Genomic DNA, 22,075 nt, shown 5'->3' on the forward strand with positions numbered 1-22,075 from the left:
TAAATAAGGCTATTATATTTAACATGTTCGTTAAAGCTTACATTTAAATGAAAATAACTGAACTGAGCACTGTGTGCTTATACTGTCATACAAGAGCTTCTGATAAACCCCTACAGTCTTTGTTCAATAAATTGTTAACACACACACACACCTGTATATGAAAGTAAACTAATCTGAAAAGGTGAAATGGTATACTGCTCAGAGAGAATATATTGTAGACCAAGTTTAATATAATCACACAGAAAGTTGATGTTATATATAAAACACCATCTCTTTTTTACACATATAAACTTGTATTGTATTGTATTGTAGCAAGGATCCTGTGAACTTTGGTTCACCTGACTTTTTAGAGAAAGGGGGGGGGGGGGGGGGGGGTGTTGAAAATGAGAACTATGAGATCATGCTCCAATATTTTGGAAAAGAGTTATATCCAATTAATTTTGAAGGTTGTTATGTAACTCCAATTAGTTTAAAAAGAGTTGACCAGATCCTTTTTGAATATATCATTAACTCAAAGATAAGTACTGTCAAGGCAGATTAATGATCAGATTTAATTGGGACTCCTGATGTATTCAATGAAGGGAAAATCCTATATAAGCCCAGAGCAAGACCCCATTCGATACCATTGATCTTGATCTTGCAAGCTGACGTGGTAAATGCTTTGAGGGCCTCTGAAAAACTGATAGACATTTGGTCGTATTTAGAAGTCTCTGCCTTTTGAAGACAGTTCTTATTTTAAATATATCCTACTCTCACTTCCATATACGGGAAGGTAATCATATCTTTTAATTTATATCTCGTTTATATTGGATGCATTGCTATATATAAAGGTATATAAATTATGTTCTAGTCTTAAGAAAGTGATATATTGTATGTTGTAGGATTTAGCAGTGGGAGCTTTAGCTTTTTGCATTTTATAGCCTAAGGACTAAGCATATGATAACCATATCTGTATTACTATATTGAAGTACTAATGCTGTTAAACCTGTAAAAGCACTGGATTGCTTATTTCTTGGGATTTACGGTGGTCTGCGCAACCAACCAATCCAATTTCTAAAGCATTTAATAAACCGAAAAGAGCACTACTACTGCTCTGATTTGTTAAAACTTCAAATTAAATGAGCCTGTGTGATTTTCTTGATTATTAAAAAGTTGTCTGGACATATAGCATGCCCAGTGCATGAAGAAAAACACTTACAGGAGTTTAAAACTGTCTTCCTTAAACATCTCCAGAGTCTAGGAGTGTGCTCAGAGCATATATATAAATATGTGTAAATTCTGACATGGTAAACACTTCTTTTTCTGCACTTTCACTTGCTTCTACCAAAAACTAATTTAGAGCCTTCGCTATGTAGAGCTCAAGACAGCCCTGATCTAGATCATCAATACCCAGGTTTATAAAACAGGCAACTTCCAGTCACCTTCAACTTACTGCAGCCCAAAGCAACAGCTGACTCATTCAAAAAGAAACTTTCTTCTGTGATACCTTTAACATTTTCTTCCTGCCTTCTGGCTTTTTGTTTCTTGCTTATACCCCCTACAGTTGATGCAGACTCCCCTCCCACACACAGGTGGACGAAGGCACCCACGCGCACTCAATTGTATAAGTGGACTGGATTTGCATTGAAACCATTTTGCATTTAGAAAGAATAACCAAGCTGTTTGATGCTTTTATTTATTTATGTATTTCTAATGAGTCAATCTAGGTCACATGGAACAAAATTCAACACACAGATACGGAGGGGTCCTCATAATCACAGACTATTAAATCTGTTAATCTAGCAGTTACAATAAAGACAGCAGGGGAAGATCATGGTAACCCAGACAGATGTTGTTTTGAGAATATCAAACATGAGAACACTTAATAATTGATGAGTGGTAATGACTTGGCAGCTCAGCACATTGAACTGAATGGAACTAGGCTGGACCTGAATCGGTAACCTCACGATTCAAAGACATCTTATTATTCAACTATAGAGCAAGCGCTGTAGTCGAGAGGTGTAGTCGCTCGGTACGTGTCTTATGCTGATGTCAGTATTATTAACTCGTCAGCCACTAGGAGGAGATCAATTACAATCATAAACTTAGTGACAGTGCTTTCATGATAGTCAGAACTTGAAACTTCTCTTACAAATTAGCCCATCCTAGTAAAATGTGGGTTAGTTTTTTCAGTTCCAACAGAACAAAATAGAAAAGGGTAAACTACTAACTCATCGTGGCTCACCTTTGACTGGAATAAGCTAAGTTGCTGCAAGGAGCATCCTTTTAAAATGCAAAGCAAAACAGTGGTTTAAAACTAAAACGTTCTGGTGCAGTCTGACAATGGGCACTGATTGAAAGGACAGTGAGATAGCACAATATTAACATTTTTATGAAAATGTGGTTTATCATTTTCTTCACCAAAACCTTTGTATATCAGATCACCATAGTCTAGTATGAAGTTTGGAGAGTTGTGAAGTTTTAAGACGGACATCACCAGTGCATAAGTTGGCTCGTCGGACAGATTTATCTGAGGGTTCAGAAGAAATATGACCTTTACCCCCAACGTTTCATAACATGCTGTACAGCTCCTGGAGATTAAGGAAATGCGGAGTAAAAAGCTTGCGAGATGAATAGGCTCATGGAGCAAACCATAACACTATAACAGTAATACTTCAAAAAATAAAACAAATGCTGGAATTATGAAATATCCATTTTTGAATACTTTCTCACCCCATGTTTCTCAAAGTATAAACATGTTTAAGAGTGAACCCTGGGGCTATTGGAAAGCTAGATTAATCACATACCTTAAATTTTACTTCAACAGTAAATTTAAATTTAAAACAGGTAGGTAAAATTCACAAAATTGCTTTAACTTGATATTCTGAATACCTGAAATGATGCACATGTGCAGTGTATCTCACACATATAAAAATGCTTCCATATCCATCTGATAATATCTGTAGTGTCCAAATCTCAAACTACATGCAAGAAAGCCCTTTTGTTTTTGTCTCAGCCCCCATACACAACAGCTTGGATAACAGATGGTGGAAAGCTGCCATTTCATTTTCAAACCCATCGCTCAGCTGTGGAGGACAAATTGAATGAAGGGACCCTGGAACAGAAGCTGCGAGTTTCAAACCAAGAACATACACTAACTTCACCGTGGAAAAAAACTCCAGCAACACTGAAAACTCACTTCCAAGCCAGCAGAGCATGCTGTTTATAGCAGCGTAACAGTACTGAACCAAGCTGGATTTTGTATACTTGATTCATAGGTTCTCAATAGCTGGCCATCTGGATGGTGCTATCATTACTTTGACATTGACAGGAGGGATCACATTATAAAACAGATGGTTTTAGGTGCTGTAAGGCATTGCATTATGGTTGTTGGGAGGATAATTTTAGGTAACTTGTTTAGTGTTAGGTCTGCAAGGCGGAGCAAAGCTGAGCAGATCTGATCACAAACAGAGCACTCTTTCCTTTCCTCACTGACACCATGAACGCCTGGCACTCTCACTACACCCATGCCAGTATCAGATATCAAGAGAGGCCGGATATAGTACGGCATGTTTAAACAAGACGACTTTCTCATTCTCTTCAATGCTGAAATTTATTTTTTGAAGATGTTGAACACATTGAGTAATAGCATTTCTTTTAGTATCACTACCTTTGTAAAAGTTTACAACAGTGGGCTTTACAATACTTATATACGCTTTACCATGCTTTATTACACTTTGCCATGCTTGTACTATGGGAATCTTCAGAAGGGTATAGATACTACCATGGCATGTTTTTGGATGGGTTAGCATTACCATTCTCTATTGTGTCAGTTATGTACTGTATATCAGGCTAATTTAGTTTTGCACTTTTTGTAACATTGAAAAATAAATGAATTCACCGACTGCCAGCACATTAAAAAATAAATCCTATTAAAAGGAACTGCACACCATCTTTCTCTTCCAAGATTTATGTCGTCCTCGTGGGTTTAAAAAAAACCCTGGACGAGGTAGAATACAGAGGATTTATTGCAGGTGCAATCTGCACATTGATTCTATTAAAAGGGACTCCAGGAAATTAGATACAGTGCACCAAGCAGACCTGGAGGATTTGAAGTAATCAATGTGCAGCACAGTAGTAAACAGCATGCTCCTATACAGTATGTGGTGTATCACTGCTTTGAAGTGCAGCGTATAGATCTAGAAATTCCTTGACCCTGGACCCATCGATGCACAAAAACGCACTATATAAATCCAACTTAAGACAATACAGTTCAGACTGATCAAAATACAACTAGATCCGAAGCCTATGGAAATAGAATCTTGGTTCACCACCTACACAGACACCATTTAGAACTGAAACTCCATGGCCATTTTTCACCGAAAGTAATTAATGTGCAGATTTATTATTTAAGTCGTATGCTTTTCAAAACCAATCATGTCCATAAAAACATGAATTGTAGAAGTACATTTTAGAAACCTCTCCATTCATATTAATGAAAAATCCAGTCCTGCGACTTTATCCAACGTCTGTAAATTGGGGTTTCACATACATTTATATTAGATGGCTCAGGATTTTTTGTTTTGTTTATGATACAAAAGAATATCTCTACAGCCTTTTTATATTGGGTTAATCTATTTGCATTCCAGAACTGACTAACTGACCATTCACAGATAACCAAAACTGGTTACAAAACTTTACTCTGTATTCTTTCATTTTCATAAAAAAAGGGTGAAACTTTGGAGTAAAAGCCTTTTTGAATGTAACCCTTTACAGCTAGGATTTCTTCCTAAATCCACTCAATAACACTGTGTAACAATTTTTTTTTTTTTTTTTGTTCCTGGGTAGTAAGTGTTATTTCCTAATTGCTTATGCCTCAAAGGTATAGAAAATGGCTATTATTCCCCACAAACTTTGCTTTTGTGACCAGGACAGCGATATTTTGAAATGTACCTATTTTCTAGAACATTCCAGATAGATTCAGTGCTGAGTAAACTTGGAGTAACTTCTAGAACTTTCCAGTAATAAAAATAGTAGTATAAATACAGGGGCCTTAAGCCCACCAGTTCAGTTTAGTTCCAGCTGCCTAAGTGGATACATATCTGCATTTTTCTGAGATGGCATCAAGGTCATAGGAGACTTCAAAATGGTGGCATTCCTGATGGGTCTCCAAGGCTATCTTTGCCTTTGGGACAGCAGGGACACCAAGGCGCACTACCACAGGCGGGACTGGCCACAGCGGACTGAGTTCTCTGTGGGGAGGAACAACGTCAAGTGGGAGTCACTGGTGGACCCCCGGAAGGTGCTGATGCCACCACTGCACATCAAATTGGGCCTTATGAAACAATTTGTCAGAGCTCTAGATAAGGAGTCGGCAACCTTCAAGTACCTTCAAGACTTCTTCCCTAAGCTGTCTGAGGCAAAGGTCAAAGCCGGTGTCTTCGTCGGACCACAGATAAAGAAGATCCTGGAGTGCAATGAATTCCCCAAGAAGCTCACTAGTAAGGAGAAAGCGGCTTGGAACAGCTTTGTCGCAGTGGTTCGGGACTTCCTGGGCAATCACAAGGCCGAAAACTATGCGGAGCTGGTTGAGACTCTGGTGAAGAACTACGGCACAATGGGCTGTAGGATGTCCCTCAAAGTCCATATCCTTGATGCTCATCTTGATAAATTCAAGGAGAACATGGGAGCGTACTCGGAGGAGTAAGGTGAGCGCTTCCACCAGGATATACTGGACTTTGAACGCCGCTACCAAGGACAGTATAACGAGAACATGATGGGAGACTACATTTGGGGGCTGATTCGTGAAAGTGATTTACAGTATAATCGTAAATCTCGAAAAACTACTCACTTCTAAATCTTCTGTAGTCATTTTTGTATTACTTTAGTATAAATACATGTTAATTTGGATTCATATGTTGTTTTTTCTGACGAAAAGACACAAATTCGCCCGTTTTCTCATTGGAAATAGGTAAATTTCAAAATATCACTGTCCTGGTCACAAAAGCAAAGTTTGTGGGGAATAATAGCCATTTTCTATACTTTTGAGGCATAAGCAATTAGGAAATAACACTTACTACCCAGGAACAAAAATTGTGTTACATAGTGTAATCATTCAAGGGCACTGCAGGCAATACTGCCATCTTGTGGCAGGCCGTTTATTTTTTTTAGACTCACAGAATATATATTCACAGAAAACAAGAATTCACAGATGAAGACTTGCAGGTTTCATCAGGAATATTGGTTATCCCTGCTTTAGTTCCGAGATGCATGGACACCTGTTACAAGAACATATAATTAAAAATATTAAGAAGAAAAACATTACATTAACTTTCGGGTTTTAAATGTTTGAATGAAAGCGTAGTTGATTAAACCCGGTCTATCTCTGAAGTGAGCCACAGCTTTTCTATGTTCACTGCTGTATCGTGGAAATGGCAAATATTTATAAGCATGTATTTACAGTTGGTTAAGCCACGCATAAGCCTCCCACTTATTGGTATTCATCCTTCCAACACTCAATCATACATTATAGCAGGTTGGATTATAAGAAACCAAACAGACAAACACATTTCCTAATCAGGTTTATCAGAAAACTGCTAAAAGACGACTACTTGAAATTAATTTAATTGCTTGCAGTTTTACTACAAGCAATGAAATTGTAAAAAAGAAAAAAAAAAAAAAAGTCTTAACCACATCATTTCAGTCTAATCCTCCTGGAATGGATTCCGTGGACCATGAGGACACGCAGCAACCAAAAATGAATTGGTTGCTGCGTGTCCCACTAAAGTATTGTTACATGACAACTTGTTTTGAGGTTACATACTGCAGCAATTAAACAGCCTTTTGGTTAAACAAACTAGTTAAGTTTCTAGTAGAACCTAGAGACAGAGGTGCATGATTGAGTTACAATGTCTCCTCCCCCCCAGTGACAAACAAGTGGACTGATTTCTTAGACTGCAGCATCTGAGCCGCGCGCTCTGCCCCAGCGATGGCAGCCAGCCTCTGCATGTCGTAGCGGGAGTACAGGGCAGTGCAGGTCCAGGTGGCCTCCTCTCCACTGCTCGAAGCCTTCAGCATGTTGCACATCTCGCTGTAGAAGTGTGGGTAGGTGGGCAGCGCATAGAAAATCAGGTTGCAGATCCCTTTGATTGTGTACCTGTGCAAGAGAAAAAGGAAAAATGTTATGATCGTTTTGAAAAAAGGCATTCTTTTTTTTTGTGCTTTCCATGCTGAATGCAGGTGTCGTCTGTTACAATCCAATTTTTCCAACCTCATTTTGTGTTTAACACCCATTGTAACATGCTCATTTTTCCTCGTGCCTGCTTTCTAGTAACACATCTTAAAATATAACAGGAAAAAGAAACAGGACACTGCAGGACAAGTATCAGCTAGTAGGAACCGGCCATGCATTATAGGGCTGAATAGCCTCCTCTCATTCATGCATTTTCATATGTTCTTAATGCCTTCATCGATTTTCAGCGAGTATAGTGGAAATCACATTCTGAAAATTTTTCCTCATCAATGTTTTCAAGGATTTATTGAAGAAACAGAATACAAGATAAGGTGATGAATAAAAGTAAGTGAATACTTGTTCACTAAGAACTGGTCAGAAACTGGTTTCACAAGCTACTGAGCCAGCTGGACCCTTTCTACAGTGAACGCAGGGGACAATGCAGGTTGGAGACCCTGGGTGTCACCTTTACCTCTTGTAGAAGTGGAAGCGTTCAGTAAACAGGAGGAACTGCTTATCCCCTGTCTGGAAGAAGTGCCTGGCTCTGGACACTTCCGATTTCTTGGAGTACTCGCAGATGTGCGTGCAGTTGAGCTCTTCCTTGCGCAGGTAGTTGCGCAGTCGGACGTAGTCAAAATAGGAGGGGATGTAGATCAGTGTGTGAGACATGACAGCGTCCCGGTACTGCGGGAGAACCTTATCAACAAAGAACTGGAATCTGAGGAGGAGGAGAGCAGACAAGTCACAATCTAAAAGAAAACTGAATTACTGAAAAAAAAAAGTTCTTACACTTACAAATGCAAAATGTGAGTCTACTTGTTTGTTTGATTAAATGTAGTTATAATTTGTAGATGTTTGTTACTAAGGAGGTTAGACATTTTAGTTACATGAGAAATAAAGAGAGCAGACCTTGCGTCCTGATCCATGAAGCTGTCTGCCTCCAGTCTCTGAAAGATGTGAGGCAGCTGCACCAGCACCTGACTGATGGAGCCAGTTTTGGGCAAGTTCTTCACAGCCACCTGTAACACATTAGCAACAAATTATAATTCCTGTAAATCAAATATGTAATATCACCATTTCGTAAGTCTCACTTTTTTTCTAAAAGGAAGATGCTATGGTAAAATGAGAACTTAAAATATGATGTTATTTTTTCAACACAGACATTTTGATGCTACGCTTACAATCTCGAGAGGCTGCATGAAGGAACGCAGCACACACTGAAAACACATGGGTCGCAGGAAAAGCGGCAATTGGTGTATAGAAAAAAAATGCCACAGAAAAGTCAAACTAAAAAAAAAAAAAAATTAAACATTTTAAAATGTAAAAAACCGTCTATTGTAAATGTAAAATTTTTGTCCATCACTTCTAATGGCAAAATTCTCAACTTATTAATTCCCTTTTTATTAGATAAATGATTTATCAGTTGTTTGAAAACTGCATTGTCAAGCAGTCTTTTTACTGATAAAAACTAAGGTTAAACTAAACTAAGCCTGGGAAAAGCTGTGAGGCTGACCTGGCCCCGGTAGTTGCAGCAGTGCTTGCTGTGGATGGCGTTGATCTGGGGGTCCTGGATGGCACTGAACAGCAGGGTCTGCCTGTAATACCGACTCCAGTTGTTGAGGTTCCACATCCTAACCCGGGAGAAGTCCACCCCATGAGAGTCCAGCGGCTGCAGGTTCAGGTGCTTCATCATGTGCTGAAACATGGGGGCAGAAGAGGATGCCATTACACACACACACACACACAGACCACTACTCCAACTCGACTTTCTCTCAGTTGAAACTTTGTTACTTCTAGTAGTACAATCGGCTCATTAGAAAAAAAATTAAAAACAATCTGGTTTAATTTAACCAGATTATATTGACGTAAGAAACTTGCACTCTAAGACCAGAGGTCATGAGCCGAGGAGCGTCCTCCCTACCAGCACATGCTCCCAGTTCTGCATGAGGAAGACGTCGGCCTGGTCGATGATGAGCAGCTCGATGGAGGACAGGAAGTCAAATTCCCTCTTCTTGTCACCCTCCACCCCCAGCACGGTACGCAGCCCCAGTGGAGAGGCGATGATGATGTCAGAGGAGTAGAAGGGGGAGTACAGACGCATGCTCTTCTGCAGGATAGACACACCTGAACAGGGGGCACAAAGGAAAGGGGGGCTGTCACCATCACAGGCCAGAGTCTGTAGTGCGAAAAAAAGAGGTTGGCTGACGGCACATGCTTCGGAGGACAGCGTGTGTTCGTCTTCGCCACTCTCAAGTCAGCGCGTAGGTGGTAGCGGTGAGCTGAGCCTAAAAATAATTGGATATGCCAAATTGGGAGAAAATAATAAAATAATTGTTGATTACTAAATTTAACAAAAAAAAACCACACATCTAGATCTAGTACACACCCTCAAATATATATATTTCACTTTCACTAATACATTTTTACCTGGTAACATACTAAAATGTACACAAATACACGAACATGCACTCAAATACTATTAAATAAATAAATACAAAAATAATAATAATAATAATAATAATAATTCTCTGTGCCTATGCTTTTGGTCCTTCCCTCTAATTTATAATCTGCTCACATTCTTCTCTATCAGATATAGCCAATCCAATATCATCCTCTAACCTTTTCTTGACCCCAGGGCTTAGTGATCACCTTACTTGTTTATGATAACCTGAAGAAACTTGTTTTTCCACTTTTCAGAAGACACTCCGATTAGGCCACAGTTGCTGCAGCATAAGACTTTGCATCAGTACCATGTCAGCACTTTCCAATATCAACATGGCTGAGCCGCAGGAAGAGACAGCCGAGGAATATTATAAAGATGTTGCCAGTTGTTTTCAATATGTACAACAGGGTAAAACGCATTGCCATGAGAAGCTTGGTGAGAAAACATTCAACCAGAAAAGGCACCTGGAGGACATCACAAGTGTTTACAGCAAAATATATCAGGAGCAAGAAAGAAAGAAAAAAAGCTACCTCAGCTAAAAGATTGTTTTGGAATGCCATCTGGAAGTTCCAAAACCACGTCAGAAAAAAAAAAAAAAAGAAAATGCCGACACCATACTGGATTGATCTTGATCTTCAACCATTTCACACTGTCAAATCGCCAGCGTTCCAGTAAGAACAGAATTATTACTTGTCCCACTTGATTTCCTTAAAGAGCACTTGGTTTTTTAGAAATATGTTTTGCTTAGTGATATACAAACTGTAGGTTGAGTAAAATCTTAGTTAATAAGTAATACATCTATATTACTGCTGTATATGGTATCAGATATCAGTTCACATATATAAATATGCACAGGGCCTAGAAGGTTATTAATTTAATAACAAAAATGATGACAAAATAAGATTCAGAATTTGTGGGATTGTAGATGCAATTTATCTTTCTTAAATAACATACCTTGTTGTAGTATTACTTACACATTATGCAAGAAGTCTTAAAAGTATGAAACACCTGTTCTTATGAATTGTATTTTTCTAACAAAATATTATGCATTTTTAAAACCAGTAAAACAACTGGACATAGAACATACTCCCTACTTAATACATAATACACTGTATTAAAATGAAAATGCTCAAATATTGCTGTATTTGTGTAAATAGTTTAACTTTACATAAATAAAAGCATTTTATTCAAAAAGTAACATGCATTTGTTTATAGAGAACTAAAGTTTCTATAATTAATCAGTATTATTAGAATACAATTATTTTCAAAAGACTACTGAAAGAATTTACCAATAGACTATATTTTCCCACCTATTATGAACTAGTTGTTCAGAAATAATATTTCCTGGCTCTTTAACAGCTACATTTATTTTCAATGATCTATTTTTACTTTACATGTACTTAAGAACCTTTTAAAACATGAGTTTTTAGGTTACTTTAAAATATATTAAAGGCAATTAGGTTTGACAACTTGGCATATTTAAAAAAGTAATTAGACTATTAAGGTATTGAGTAAGTTGTTCATCATAAAATTCATTTTCTAAAATTTACAAAGATTTTGAGCAATAACTATAATGTTTTTAACTAAAGTTATAAAATAAAACAATTCTAAGCATCAATAGTAAAGGCACGGTTTGTCTAGCAGTAATATTGTATAAAACATTTTTTAAACACTTATTGACATTATCTTTTCAGAAAGATCCTGAATCTGCTTTGTCTAGGCTGCCAACCCACCTCAGGAAAGACAGTTTCAGGAAGGCTGTTGAGCAATACACACTCAGGCATTGTAGCAACTTTAAAGCAAGAACTAATGTCTGCATCACATTACATTTGATCTGTAAACCTGTACCAAAAATCAGAAGCATTTGCTAGCAGTAACGTGCCACTTTGTTGACCAAAAGTGGAATTTGATTGCAAAATACATTGGCTGCATTCCTGCTGATGAAGCCCATACTAGGGAAAACATTGCCTTCTCAGTGCAAAACGTTTTCGACTCCTATGATTTAAAGCAAGTCGTAGATGTTGTTACTGACAGTGAAGCCAATGTTGTACGTGCCCAACAACTTCTTAATTTGAAACGGCACCTGTCTGCAGGAGATTATTTTTCCCAGGTAAGGAAAGCAAGTGTTACTAGAGGAAATATCTGCAGTGATTGAAAGATGTTGATTCATAGCCACTTCTTAAAGGTCACCTAGTGCTTGGAATGCCTAATCAAAGGTGTGCCTGACTGAACCTGGATCTTAACCAATGAAGATTCCGAGAGCGTGCATTACAAGATGGAACCCAAGCTTGCCAATGATTGAAAAGGTGACCCAATAAGCGGAGCACTTAGAAATTGCAGCCTTGAAATTGAGGAGACCAGCACTAAACATTGCTGCTGAGGATAAGATGCTTCTGGAAGAAGTGAGCGAGATGCTGAAGCCATTTCAGGAAGCAACCACAACTCTTTCTGGGGCAAAGTATTCTACAGCATCTCTCATTGTGCCCACAGTGGTTGGAATTCACAGGGCACTTGGCTGAAGTGAAATCTGAACCTGGATTGAAGATGAATGACTAACTTTTGAGTCAGATCTCAACAAGGTTATCAAGCTTTGAGAATGACCTTCACTTTCAGATGTCAACATTCCTGGATCCACGGTTTAAAAGCCATCTCTTCAACAGTCAGCAAAAAGAAGCTATTATAAATGGTTTGTTTGTTGCATGTGAACCTCCCTAAAGGGATGCAGTTCCAACCAAGAGAGCACGCCCATGTGGCAGTAAGAGCATCTACCAGCTTTCTGACAGTAGCACAGAAGATGATACTGATGCAACCGAGAAGAGAGAGCCTTTGGACTCACCCCCTTTGGATTACTGGAGGAATCGCAAAGATTCCTTGCCTTTGTTAGCACAGCTGTCACATCGTTTCTTTTGTGTGCCTGCAACACCAGTGAAAAGTGAAAGACTCCAAAGCAGGAGGTTTACTTACTGACCGAAGAACAAGGCTAAGTTCCACAAATGTTGAACAAATAATATTTCTGAATTGAAATTTATCTTTGAGCTGGGACTGAAAATAAAATCAGATTTTGCAGGAACTTTCTAGGCATAATGCAAAATAAGGGGGCAAAACAGAGACCTTAGTTACTTTACTGAACTAATAATTTGCTAATCAAGGCTTTTATATTATTCTCAGCTCAAACAGTTTGAGATGCCAAGTTAGAACAAAAATTTGAAACCTAAAAGTTGTTTTTAGTTAAAGGGACAAAAAAGGGTAAATGTCAATGACACTGTTGATTTTCTTGAATATTAGCCAAAAGATTTGTAAAAAAAATAAAAAAAGAATAAAATGTTAAAAACAGATTCACACTCGTCTTTTACTGAGAAACACAAACAACATTAATTTTAAATAACATGATACTATGATAGTTCTTTATTTCGAACCTCATATTAGGAGAGTAACTAAAGTGTCTTTCTTTCATCTTAGAAATATACCCGAAATAAGACGCAGAGACTGATGCATGCCTTTGTAACAGCTAGAAATGATTATTTTAATTGTCTATTTTACGGCATTCCAAGACAAGTTTTATCCCGTTTGCAACTTGTACAAAATGCTGCTGCCAGGATTTTAACTAAAACAAGAAAGTATGATCATATTACACCGGTATTGGCAGCCCTACATTGGCTTCCAGTTCGGTTTCGGGCTGATTTTAAGCTTCTGCTCATAACCTACAAAGCTTTACATGATCTGGCTCCCTCTTACCTGAATGATCTTCTAATTCCATATGTTCCTAGGCAGCCTCTCAGATCCCAGGATGCCGTGCTGCTCACTATTCCCAACATTTTAAAAACTAGTATTGGTGGCAGAGCTTTCAGTTACAGGTCCCCTGAATTATGGAACGATTTGCACATTTCTGTAAGGGAAGCACTAACGGTTGCAGCTACAGGGGAGGAATAAAGTATTTAACAGGGGCCGGATTGCACAACCCTCTGCAATAATATACCTCATTGAGAGTATTTCTGAAGCCCTGGACTGGTTGCAGGCCTAGTGTGAGTTTCTAACCTTTTTTTTTATTTAAGATCAGGGTGTGAGAGAGCAGGCATACCTATCCTGAAGTGGTCGTCCACATTCCCTGAGAAGACAGCGTGGTAGTCATCGGGTCTTGAGAGCTTAGCTGGCTGGTTCTCCGGGCCGGAGCCAAACTCGTCCTTGAACCTCTTCTTGTTGCTCACGTCCAGCTTCCTGTCGCCCACCTCTAGCAGACTGATGAGGGTCTGAACCACACGCATAGCAGAGTCTCGGAACGGGACCAGAATTAGGACCTGGGGGGGGCGACAGGACAGTTCACAGGGTGCTGTGCTGATCAGGGATCACCAGTGCTTCCTTCTTAAAGTGTTGATCTACTTCATTTATTTTCTTAATAGTTTTATCTGTGTATGTGCAGTGTCTTAGGACCAGGTAATTCCTTGTCACCAGCACTACCAGCACCCCAGAATGGCAATGAGAGGGAAGAGCAATTGACACAATATTCCCTGTACTGCACTTGAAACTTAAAACATCTAAAACTGATTCTACGTTTGTTTTTTATTGTTTTTTTTTGTTTTTTTTTACTCCCATTGCATAGCAGTTTGATCCATTTCTGGTTTTACTATGAGATTAATAAAATGCTCCTGAGCTTGTTATCTACCTACACACTGTGGCTAATCAAGCCTGTAGTAAAACCTGGAATGGGTAAACTGCAATGCAATAGGAGTTTTATTTCCATGCCTGCGGAAGCTGTCACAGTTCCTTATCAAACTTTAACCCATTCAATTCATAGTCAGTATCAATAAATCACACAAAGAAAAATAAATAAAAATAAATAAAAAGACCAACAGACAGGCAGACACAAAGACAGAGACAGACAGGTAGGCAGGCACACAAAACAACAGAAAGTCAGAGAAAGGTAGGCACCCACAAAGACAGACACAGGCAGGCAGACCCACCTTGGGCCGGGTGAGCCCTTGGTCCCGCAGCTCATCCGGCTCAGAGCCAGGTTTGGTGTTGCGCAGCTGGGTGTTGTGGGCGAGGACCTGGGAGTTGGCCTTGAGCACGTGGTTGAGAGCGTGCAGGCAGTACACGCTGCGCACCTGTGGCCCATTGGCCAGGGCAGAGCTCTCAGGAAGGTACAGGTCCCGGTAGCTGCCCATGATGCTGAGGAGCTCCTGCTGCAGGGGGGTGAAACCGTGCTGGTGCTCTGGGAGCAGGAAGGGCTGGTTCACTTTGGGCCAGGTCAACTCCAGGGGTTTGTAGAGGTGTGCCTGGCTTGGGCTCAAGTCCTTGGGGGCACCGAGAGGTGAGCTGTACTTTTGCTGACTGGAGGTGCACACCAAGTTGCCCAGTCTTGGCCACTAGTTGAAGAAGCAAAAATAATAATAATAATAATTATATTTATATATATATATATATATAAGCTCAAAGAGCTAAAATAATTAAATTAATATATAAATATATAATATAATATAATATATAATATAATATATATATTAATATATAAAATTAATGATTTTATATATATATTTTATATATATATATATATATATATATATATATATATATATATATAAAATCTAAACGTTTGGTTGAGAAACACAGTTATTTTCGCTATACATGACCTACATGAATACAGACTTTGTTGGTACAGTAACTGTATATCAAATTCCACCAATTTGACTAAGACTGGAATTTGACTGAAATTATACTATAAGCTAATATGTCGGGCAAAGGGTGTCTCTTATATAAGAGATGTCATCTTGCGCAGTTTGGGCGAGAGGGCTGCGAAGTGAAGCTGCACGAAATGATGTCTCTTATACAATAAGAGACACCCTTCACACGACGTATTAACTTATTATAAATCACACATAAGGATTAGACACAAATATCTTCAGAGTGAATATAACGTATTTTCATTAAATAAACATTCAATCCCCCCTTCTCCGTCTAAAAATGGTTTGGTCTAGGATCGACCGTAACTGACCTGCAGTAGCCGATCTGTGCTATGTTTTCAGACTAGTTAAACGTGACGAAATTACTTATTAAAAACAAATGCACATCTCTGATTTGGTATAGGAAAGTTATTACTAGACTTGTTCCTGAAGACTTGCATGAAGAAATGTATTTATTTCCCTTTTTTGCATTTCATCTGTATTTGTCGCGTAATGCTTGAGTTCGCTCTTGTGTCCAGAAACAGAAATAATGTGCCTGTCTTCAACTCCAGCATCACTTAAAACTTGGCAGCAAGTGGCACGAACACAGTGGTTGGTGTATATTGTAGAGAGCAGCTTCTACGCAGATTTTTTTCATTAAACTAGCAATAAAACGTTCACCAAGGGGATGCTTCCCGTACCAGATGTCATCCAATTTTTTTCGTGGAATTTGAAAAAGCCTTGGCTGTACAGCTCAAAGCTTGGAAACGTACAGCTTAAAGCTTTTTACAGGATCATTTTCAAAATCTGGCTGGGAGTACATTCGCATATCAGTGTTGGAAACGGGAGCAATGAAGAGGAATCGAGTAGCACTGCAGCAAGAGAAGTGCCAACAACAACGACCCGATCAGCAGTATAAAAAAAAATAAAACCCCAAAAAGAACCCCAAAAGCTTGTGCTAAATGGCTTGCTTGCATGGTTTCCTGGCAGATATTTTTGATCGCTTCAATATTCTTAACACATCACTCCAAAGAGGAGATATCATAGATGTCAAACCCTAAGTGTTCACACCAGTGAGACCCCTGCTGAAGAGCCTTGGGATTGATGAAATACCTTAACTAGACCACTAGATTTTGTTTGGGGTGGGGGGGGGGGGGGATTAGTTTAATATACTTTTTTTTATTGATTTTCAGTTTTAATAAAATCTTCAGTTAGTGTGTGAATGTGATTATTATTATTATTGCTCAACATTATTAAAAACAAAGAAGCATCATTTTACAGATATATGAAACCAGTGTGGCACTCCCTGTCACTTTGATTAAAATTACCATATGGCGTCTTTCTTTGTATTGTCTTTATAACCACTGATACTGGCATCATAAAGAACATTATATTTTTCGACTTTAATAATTAAATTCTCATTGATGTCCATTTCTCTTATTTCTGTGGTAATTTCTGCGTGAATGACACAGTGACAGTCTCTCCTTCGACTCTGTCCGAGTAATGACGTGTTGTGTGCAGAAATATAGAAGGCTCGCGCAGACAAACCGTCAGTTTGAGACAACAAGGCAATTCTATCTTTGGAGTAGGGGGGAGTTTGCATAGCGGCTACAGGAATATAGAATAATATAAAGAAATAATCCGCTTGGACAGTCGTATTGGATTTACCGCTGTGTCATGTATAAAGGGTTTCACAGCCTCGCAAACAATAACAAACTTATGCACAAACGTGAGAATCCATTGCACAGCCATGACACTCTCAAAATTGTGAAAAAACGTGAGTTTCACGGGTAAACCTTGAGACTTGACATGCATGAGATATGTTTGTCTTTTCTCTCACTGACAAAATTGAAAGCTGGATCAAGAAGCTGTCCTTGTGGTACGATCGCGTAAACCGTGGCAGCCTAGAAGCATTTGTAAAAAAAATTTTTTTTACTGTAAAAAATATTGTGTAGTCATTTTTATTTCTAGAACTAGGGGGTCACAGTGCAGCGAAGTTTGAGAACTGCAGCTCTGTGATAACATGACATTTTCGTTCACCTTTGAGTACAGTGGTTTAATTTATGTATTTATTTAAACCAAGATGTTTTAGTTCAGTAGTTGTGGGCACAGTTTGTTAAAGTTGCAGTTTATCTGTAGTCATTTCAAGCAACGAAAAAAAATCTGGTCTTTTACGTACTTGCTTTTAAAATGGATTCATAGCATTAATTAATAAGAATCTTGAAAAACGTATTGTTGATTGCTACGCTAAGTTTATGGGATGGTAACGTGTATTTTTATTTATTTTTAAATGATGTTTTATTTTATGTGAAACCAGTGTCCCCTGTAGTGGATCAAGATTAACTATGACGGAGATACTATCGTCAATGTGATACAGTCGTGATGCAATTAAAGGGGATTTGTGCTCTTAAGCTGCCTCTTTTTATGTTTGGTAAACAAATGTCAATACATTACAAAGACTAAATATATGTGGAAAGGGTATTTATTTAAAGGGTATTTAGTGTGACGGTGTAATTATGGTTAACCGATAGAAATCAAATAGTTTAAACAGATTTTTTATTAAACAATATTAACATCACTACTATATACCATATATATATATTTTTTTTTAGAAATTAATTGGGTTAAATTGTAAACAAAAATAAAACAAAACCAAAACTCCCCACCAAGTTCCTACCAAGCCATGTACTAAAGCGCCTATACTGAAAATAATGTTTCTCTCTTACAATGTGCTAACTAAACCACCCATTAAACCGAGACTGTGTGCTATGGTAGGCATTAAATTCAAGGCAGAGGAGACCCTATATAGTCAATCTTTGGGAGACCACACAGTGGTATAATGGAATCAACATGAATACACTACATCGCTATGATACTGTCAGAAAAAAAAGTGAAGCGCTCTGCTTTTCAGACACTGTGAGCCTACGGAAAGCACAGCACAGGGAGCACATTTGTTCATTTCCTTTACCTTCACATGTGTCCTTGTTTTGTCTTTTGTTGTGATGCTCTTCACCTCCTCTTCATTCAGCTCTGTGCTGAGGTGCTGCACAAACAGATCTAAACAGGAAAGATAAACATTAAAAGTAGTGCCATTTGATATTGAGCAAGCAGATGGCACCATGCTTAAAATCTTCAAAGAATCTAAAGGCAGACGGTGAGGTACTGTAGAAACCACTGCTACAGCCTTCCCCAAATCTTTTCATAGGTTGAATTCCATTAGGTTTATACAGTGGAACCTGTTATAAGCTGGCATGGTCATGGCTCCAATTTGCCCCATAACACCATGACACATGCACTTTCAATGCAAGGCGAAACACAAACTTGTAACTGTGGCTCCCAACAACAGCATTATAAAGGGGAGCACTGTGTGTGCGTTTGTGTGTTTGCGTCTTTTATATATATATATATATATATATATATATATATATATATATATAAATCTCAAAGAAACAATGTGTAAAGTCTGTTCAGAATTATCTTGATACCAGAAAACTAAGTAGTGGTGGAGAAAAAATGAAATACAAATCTCCTACTTATCTACCTACCTAACAGCAAGCTATTTGTCCCAGACAGATGCTGCATATTGCATTGTGAATAATTACAACAGCACGGGCAGCAATAAGATCCCCACTGCAGTTTGAGCGACTGTTTTACTATGAGCTGAAAAGGCAATTCATATCTTTAAACTGTAAGTTACACTTTGTTCAAGAATCTTGGCAGGGTAAAGGAAAAAACAAGGAAGCATACCCTGCGAGATGCGCTCTCCTGTGTTAGCGCTCTCCTCCTCCTCCTCTTCCTCTTCTCCCAGGACGTTGGTCTCCAGGCTGAATTTGGACTCATGCTCCTTGTCAGTGAATTCCTCGCCTGGGATCCCCACTTCCTCATCTTCATCTCCGCCCTCCTCCTCTGCCTCCTGCCCTGGTATTCCGTTCTCTACCTCACCCCCCTCACTCTCCTCATCTGCCACAGACAAGAAAAAAATGTTTGTATAGTACAGTAAAAACAACACTATGATTAGTAGTGGAAAGTCTATTAGTCAAACCTGCTTATAATAGCCGCTCAAAAAGACCACCTTAAAAAATGAATTCTGAAGATCAAGACAGAAGCACAAGATTAGAAGATGCATGACACTGTGCCAATGTTCAGATCAGCTGTCATGCCTACCTTGACTGAAACTTACTGAACTGTAGCACTGTGCAACAGTAAGATTTTTCTATTACAGATGCTGTTAGACTACAAATGTTATAACAGTATTGCCAAGGGATGGCCCATTCACAAAATGTGAGTGCTACACATTGCAGGCATTTCCAATGTTTAATCCAGCTTTTTTTGTATACATCCCTTTTTTGTACAGCATACTTGGACATTTTGCACATTTTGCAATGGACTTGACAATTCTGGTTGTCTATTTTCAGGGTGACAGACAGAAATGTGTCAAATTCACCAGCCAAGCTTACAAACAATAAAAAAAAGAAAAATAACATTTCTACCTTCATCATCACCACCTTCTTCCACCTCCTGCTCACTCTCCTCCTCTACTTCAGGATCTTCTCCCTCATCACTCCCGTCCTCTCCCTCACTCTCCTCCTCCTCTTCAGAAGGACTGTTCAATGTGGACAGCAGTTTCTGGTAGGCAGACACACGCTCTGGCTCGCTCTCCACATCGCTCTCTGCACTTGACTGGTCCAGACTGTCTGGCTGAAACAGGAACTGGGATGAGTTCATTGCCCATAAACTCCCTACCACAGGGACTAAAGCTGTAGTGTCCCAAAATCATAGGCAACATTACAAACACCAGCAAATAATTTATTTTCTTGGTTGCCATTATGTCACACTGATGAAACAAACTGGCACATTCTTGCTACAACTAGGAAAGTACTGCTTTTTTATGCTGCCAATTATGCTTTTTGGGACATTTTCAACATAGGCTTAGAGCCAACACCTTATAGCTAAATATCAATACCAAAAGCTGTATTACTATTACAATGAAACAACTGGAAACTGGAGTGCGTGAAATCCACTTAAAAATCACACACTCAATTACAGTCATTATTGATCCACAGGCATAAAGTGCCACCTATATTGCAAACTAAATTAAAAAGTGGATTTAATTTCTCACCAGTTCAACGATATGTGTTGCCTCTTCATTAACTCTGAAAGAAAAGAAAAAAACAAACAAACAATTAAACAGCCATCGAACTTTCTATATTACGTTGTGTATTTTTGATGCATTATTAAAAGTTATGTATAGGGAGTTCTCAGGAGCTGTTGATCAATGGCAGCCGCTGCGCGTTACCTCAGAGCTGCTGAATCGCCGTTAACCCGCTTTGACAAAATCAGCAAAGCAGTAGTGATTGGAAAGAGATAGATCTGCATGGACATCATGAGCAGGGCACACTGAATTATATGGGACACAGAATTCGATACTACACCTGTAATTGAGTTTGTTCTGAAAATAAAGCGTCGCATACGCTAAAGGCTTCCTCGTGCTCTAGGCCTAGGGCATGTACCGCTACCTGGGTTGACTGACAGTCCTTGGTTACATAAACATATGATTTATATTATTCTAAATATATAAGAAAATGAGAATTATGATACATTAAGATGGTTATTTCTTGCGCTCTTGTCCAACCGCTACTACAATCTTGATACATGCCAGCGGCGAGGGCTACATGATTTTTTGAGAACTAATTACAAAAAAAAAAAAATCTCAGGCTCTTACTTATCGTGAAAAGGGTGCTCTTCTCCAAAATCTTTTAGATGTTTTTTCTGTTTCTTGGTTAAACTGTTAAAAAGCTGACTTTTGTGCCTTCGTTTACCCATCTTCACCACTGCACACAACAACACACATGTACAAACTGGAACTGCCGTACAGTACTTCAGACTGCTGTAAATCCAGACCAATGGGAGATTGGGATGGATTGCTACGTCTAACTTGAGCGACACAAATGGAAATAGTAAAAACAACACATAGAAATATCGGGTGCGTTCACGACACGCAGACTTTCGTCATTCTGTACAGAATCGGAGCAAGTAGCCAATGAATTTTCAGAATCTGCTCAGATTTAGGAAAGTCTGCGTATCGTGAACGCAGCCATAATATAATTGTTATATCGTCATATGCAGCTCGACATATACAGTACGTGCGGTAAGGTTAATAATGGCTTGTCTTAAATAATTAAGATCATGTGAAATATATGCAACTTGCGACATTTATCAGTTAAAAAAGTAATATAGTGTCAACATGTTTGTTGCATGCATTGATACAGTTCATCAATAATCCCACAAGAAGCAAAGTGAAAGCTGAATAAAGGAGTTTATCTCTGCTCAAAAAGAGAAGAATAGGTCACGTGACTGCATTCTGTTTTTTTTTTCCCCCAATGAAGGCTTGGTCGGCCATCTTAATGAAGGCATCCAACTGCGAGTGAGACTTAGGTGTGGAAATAATTTTTAAAAAGTTATAATAATGCCCACGTGCTGTGCAGCGTTTGGATGCTGTAATACGAGGAAGAAGGACTGTGGTTTCAGTTTCCACAGGTACGTTGTTAATAAAACAAAGCATCGCTCCATTTTTTGTTTTGTTGTTCTTAAATCATTTTTAGAGTAAAATACTTTTTGACCTGCTCCTTGTGCAGCAAAATAAATTTAAATTGAACTATGATTTAGATGCGCTTCTTATACTGTAATAATAATAATAATAATAATAATAATAATAATAATAATAATCATAAAATAGAACAGCACTTGTTGTTTTTAAATGTTATG

The 22,075-nt window shown here is 38.5% G+C and overlaps 1 protein-coding gene across 1 annotated transcript; it reads right to left on the reverse strand.

Annotated features, from left to right (window-relative positions):
* Positions 1-1,661: 1,661 nt before the first annotated feature.
* utp25 (UTP25 small subunit processor component) lies at positions 1,662-21,244 on the reverse strand. Its single transcript, XM_034004002.3, has 12 exons — positions 21,033-21,244; positions 20,430-20,463; positions 19,801-20,008; positions 19,058-19,270; positions 18,279-18,367; positions 14,612-15,016; positions 13,732-13,948; positions 9,132-9,334; positions 8,724-8,906; positions 8,120-8,229; positions 7,683-7,928; positions 1,662-7,135 (listed from the first exon to the last, which is right to left on the reverse strand). The coding sequence occupies exons 1-12, from the start codon at positions 21,131-21,133 to the stop codon at positions 6,883-6,885; spliced, it is 2,262 nt and encodes a 753-aa protein (XP_033859893.1). The 5' UTR covers positions 21,134-21,244; the 3' UTR covers positions 1,662-6,882.
* Positions 21,245-22,075: the final 831 nt, after the last annotated feature.

This window comes from Acipenser ruthenus, chromosome 5 (assembly GCF_902713425.1).
Source record: "Acipenser ruthenus chromosome 5, fAciRut3.2 maternal haplotype, whole genome shotgun sequence".
Taxonomy (NCBI): Eukaryota; Metazoa; Chordata; class Actinopteri; order Acipenseriformes; family Acipenseridae; genus Acipenser; species Acipenser ruthenus.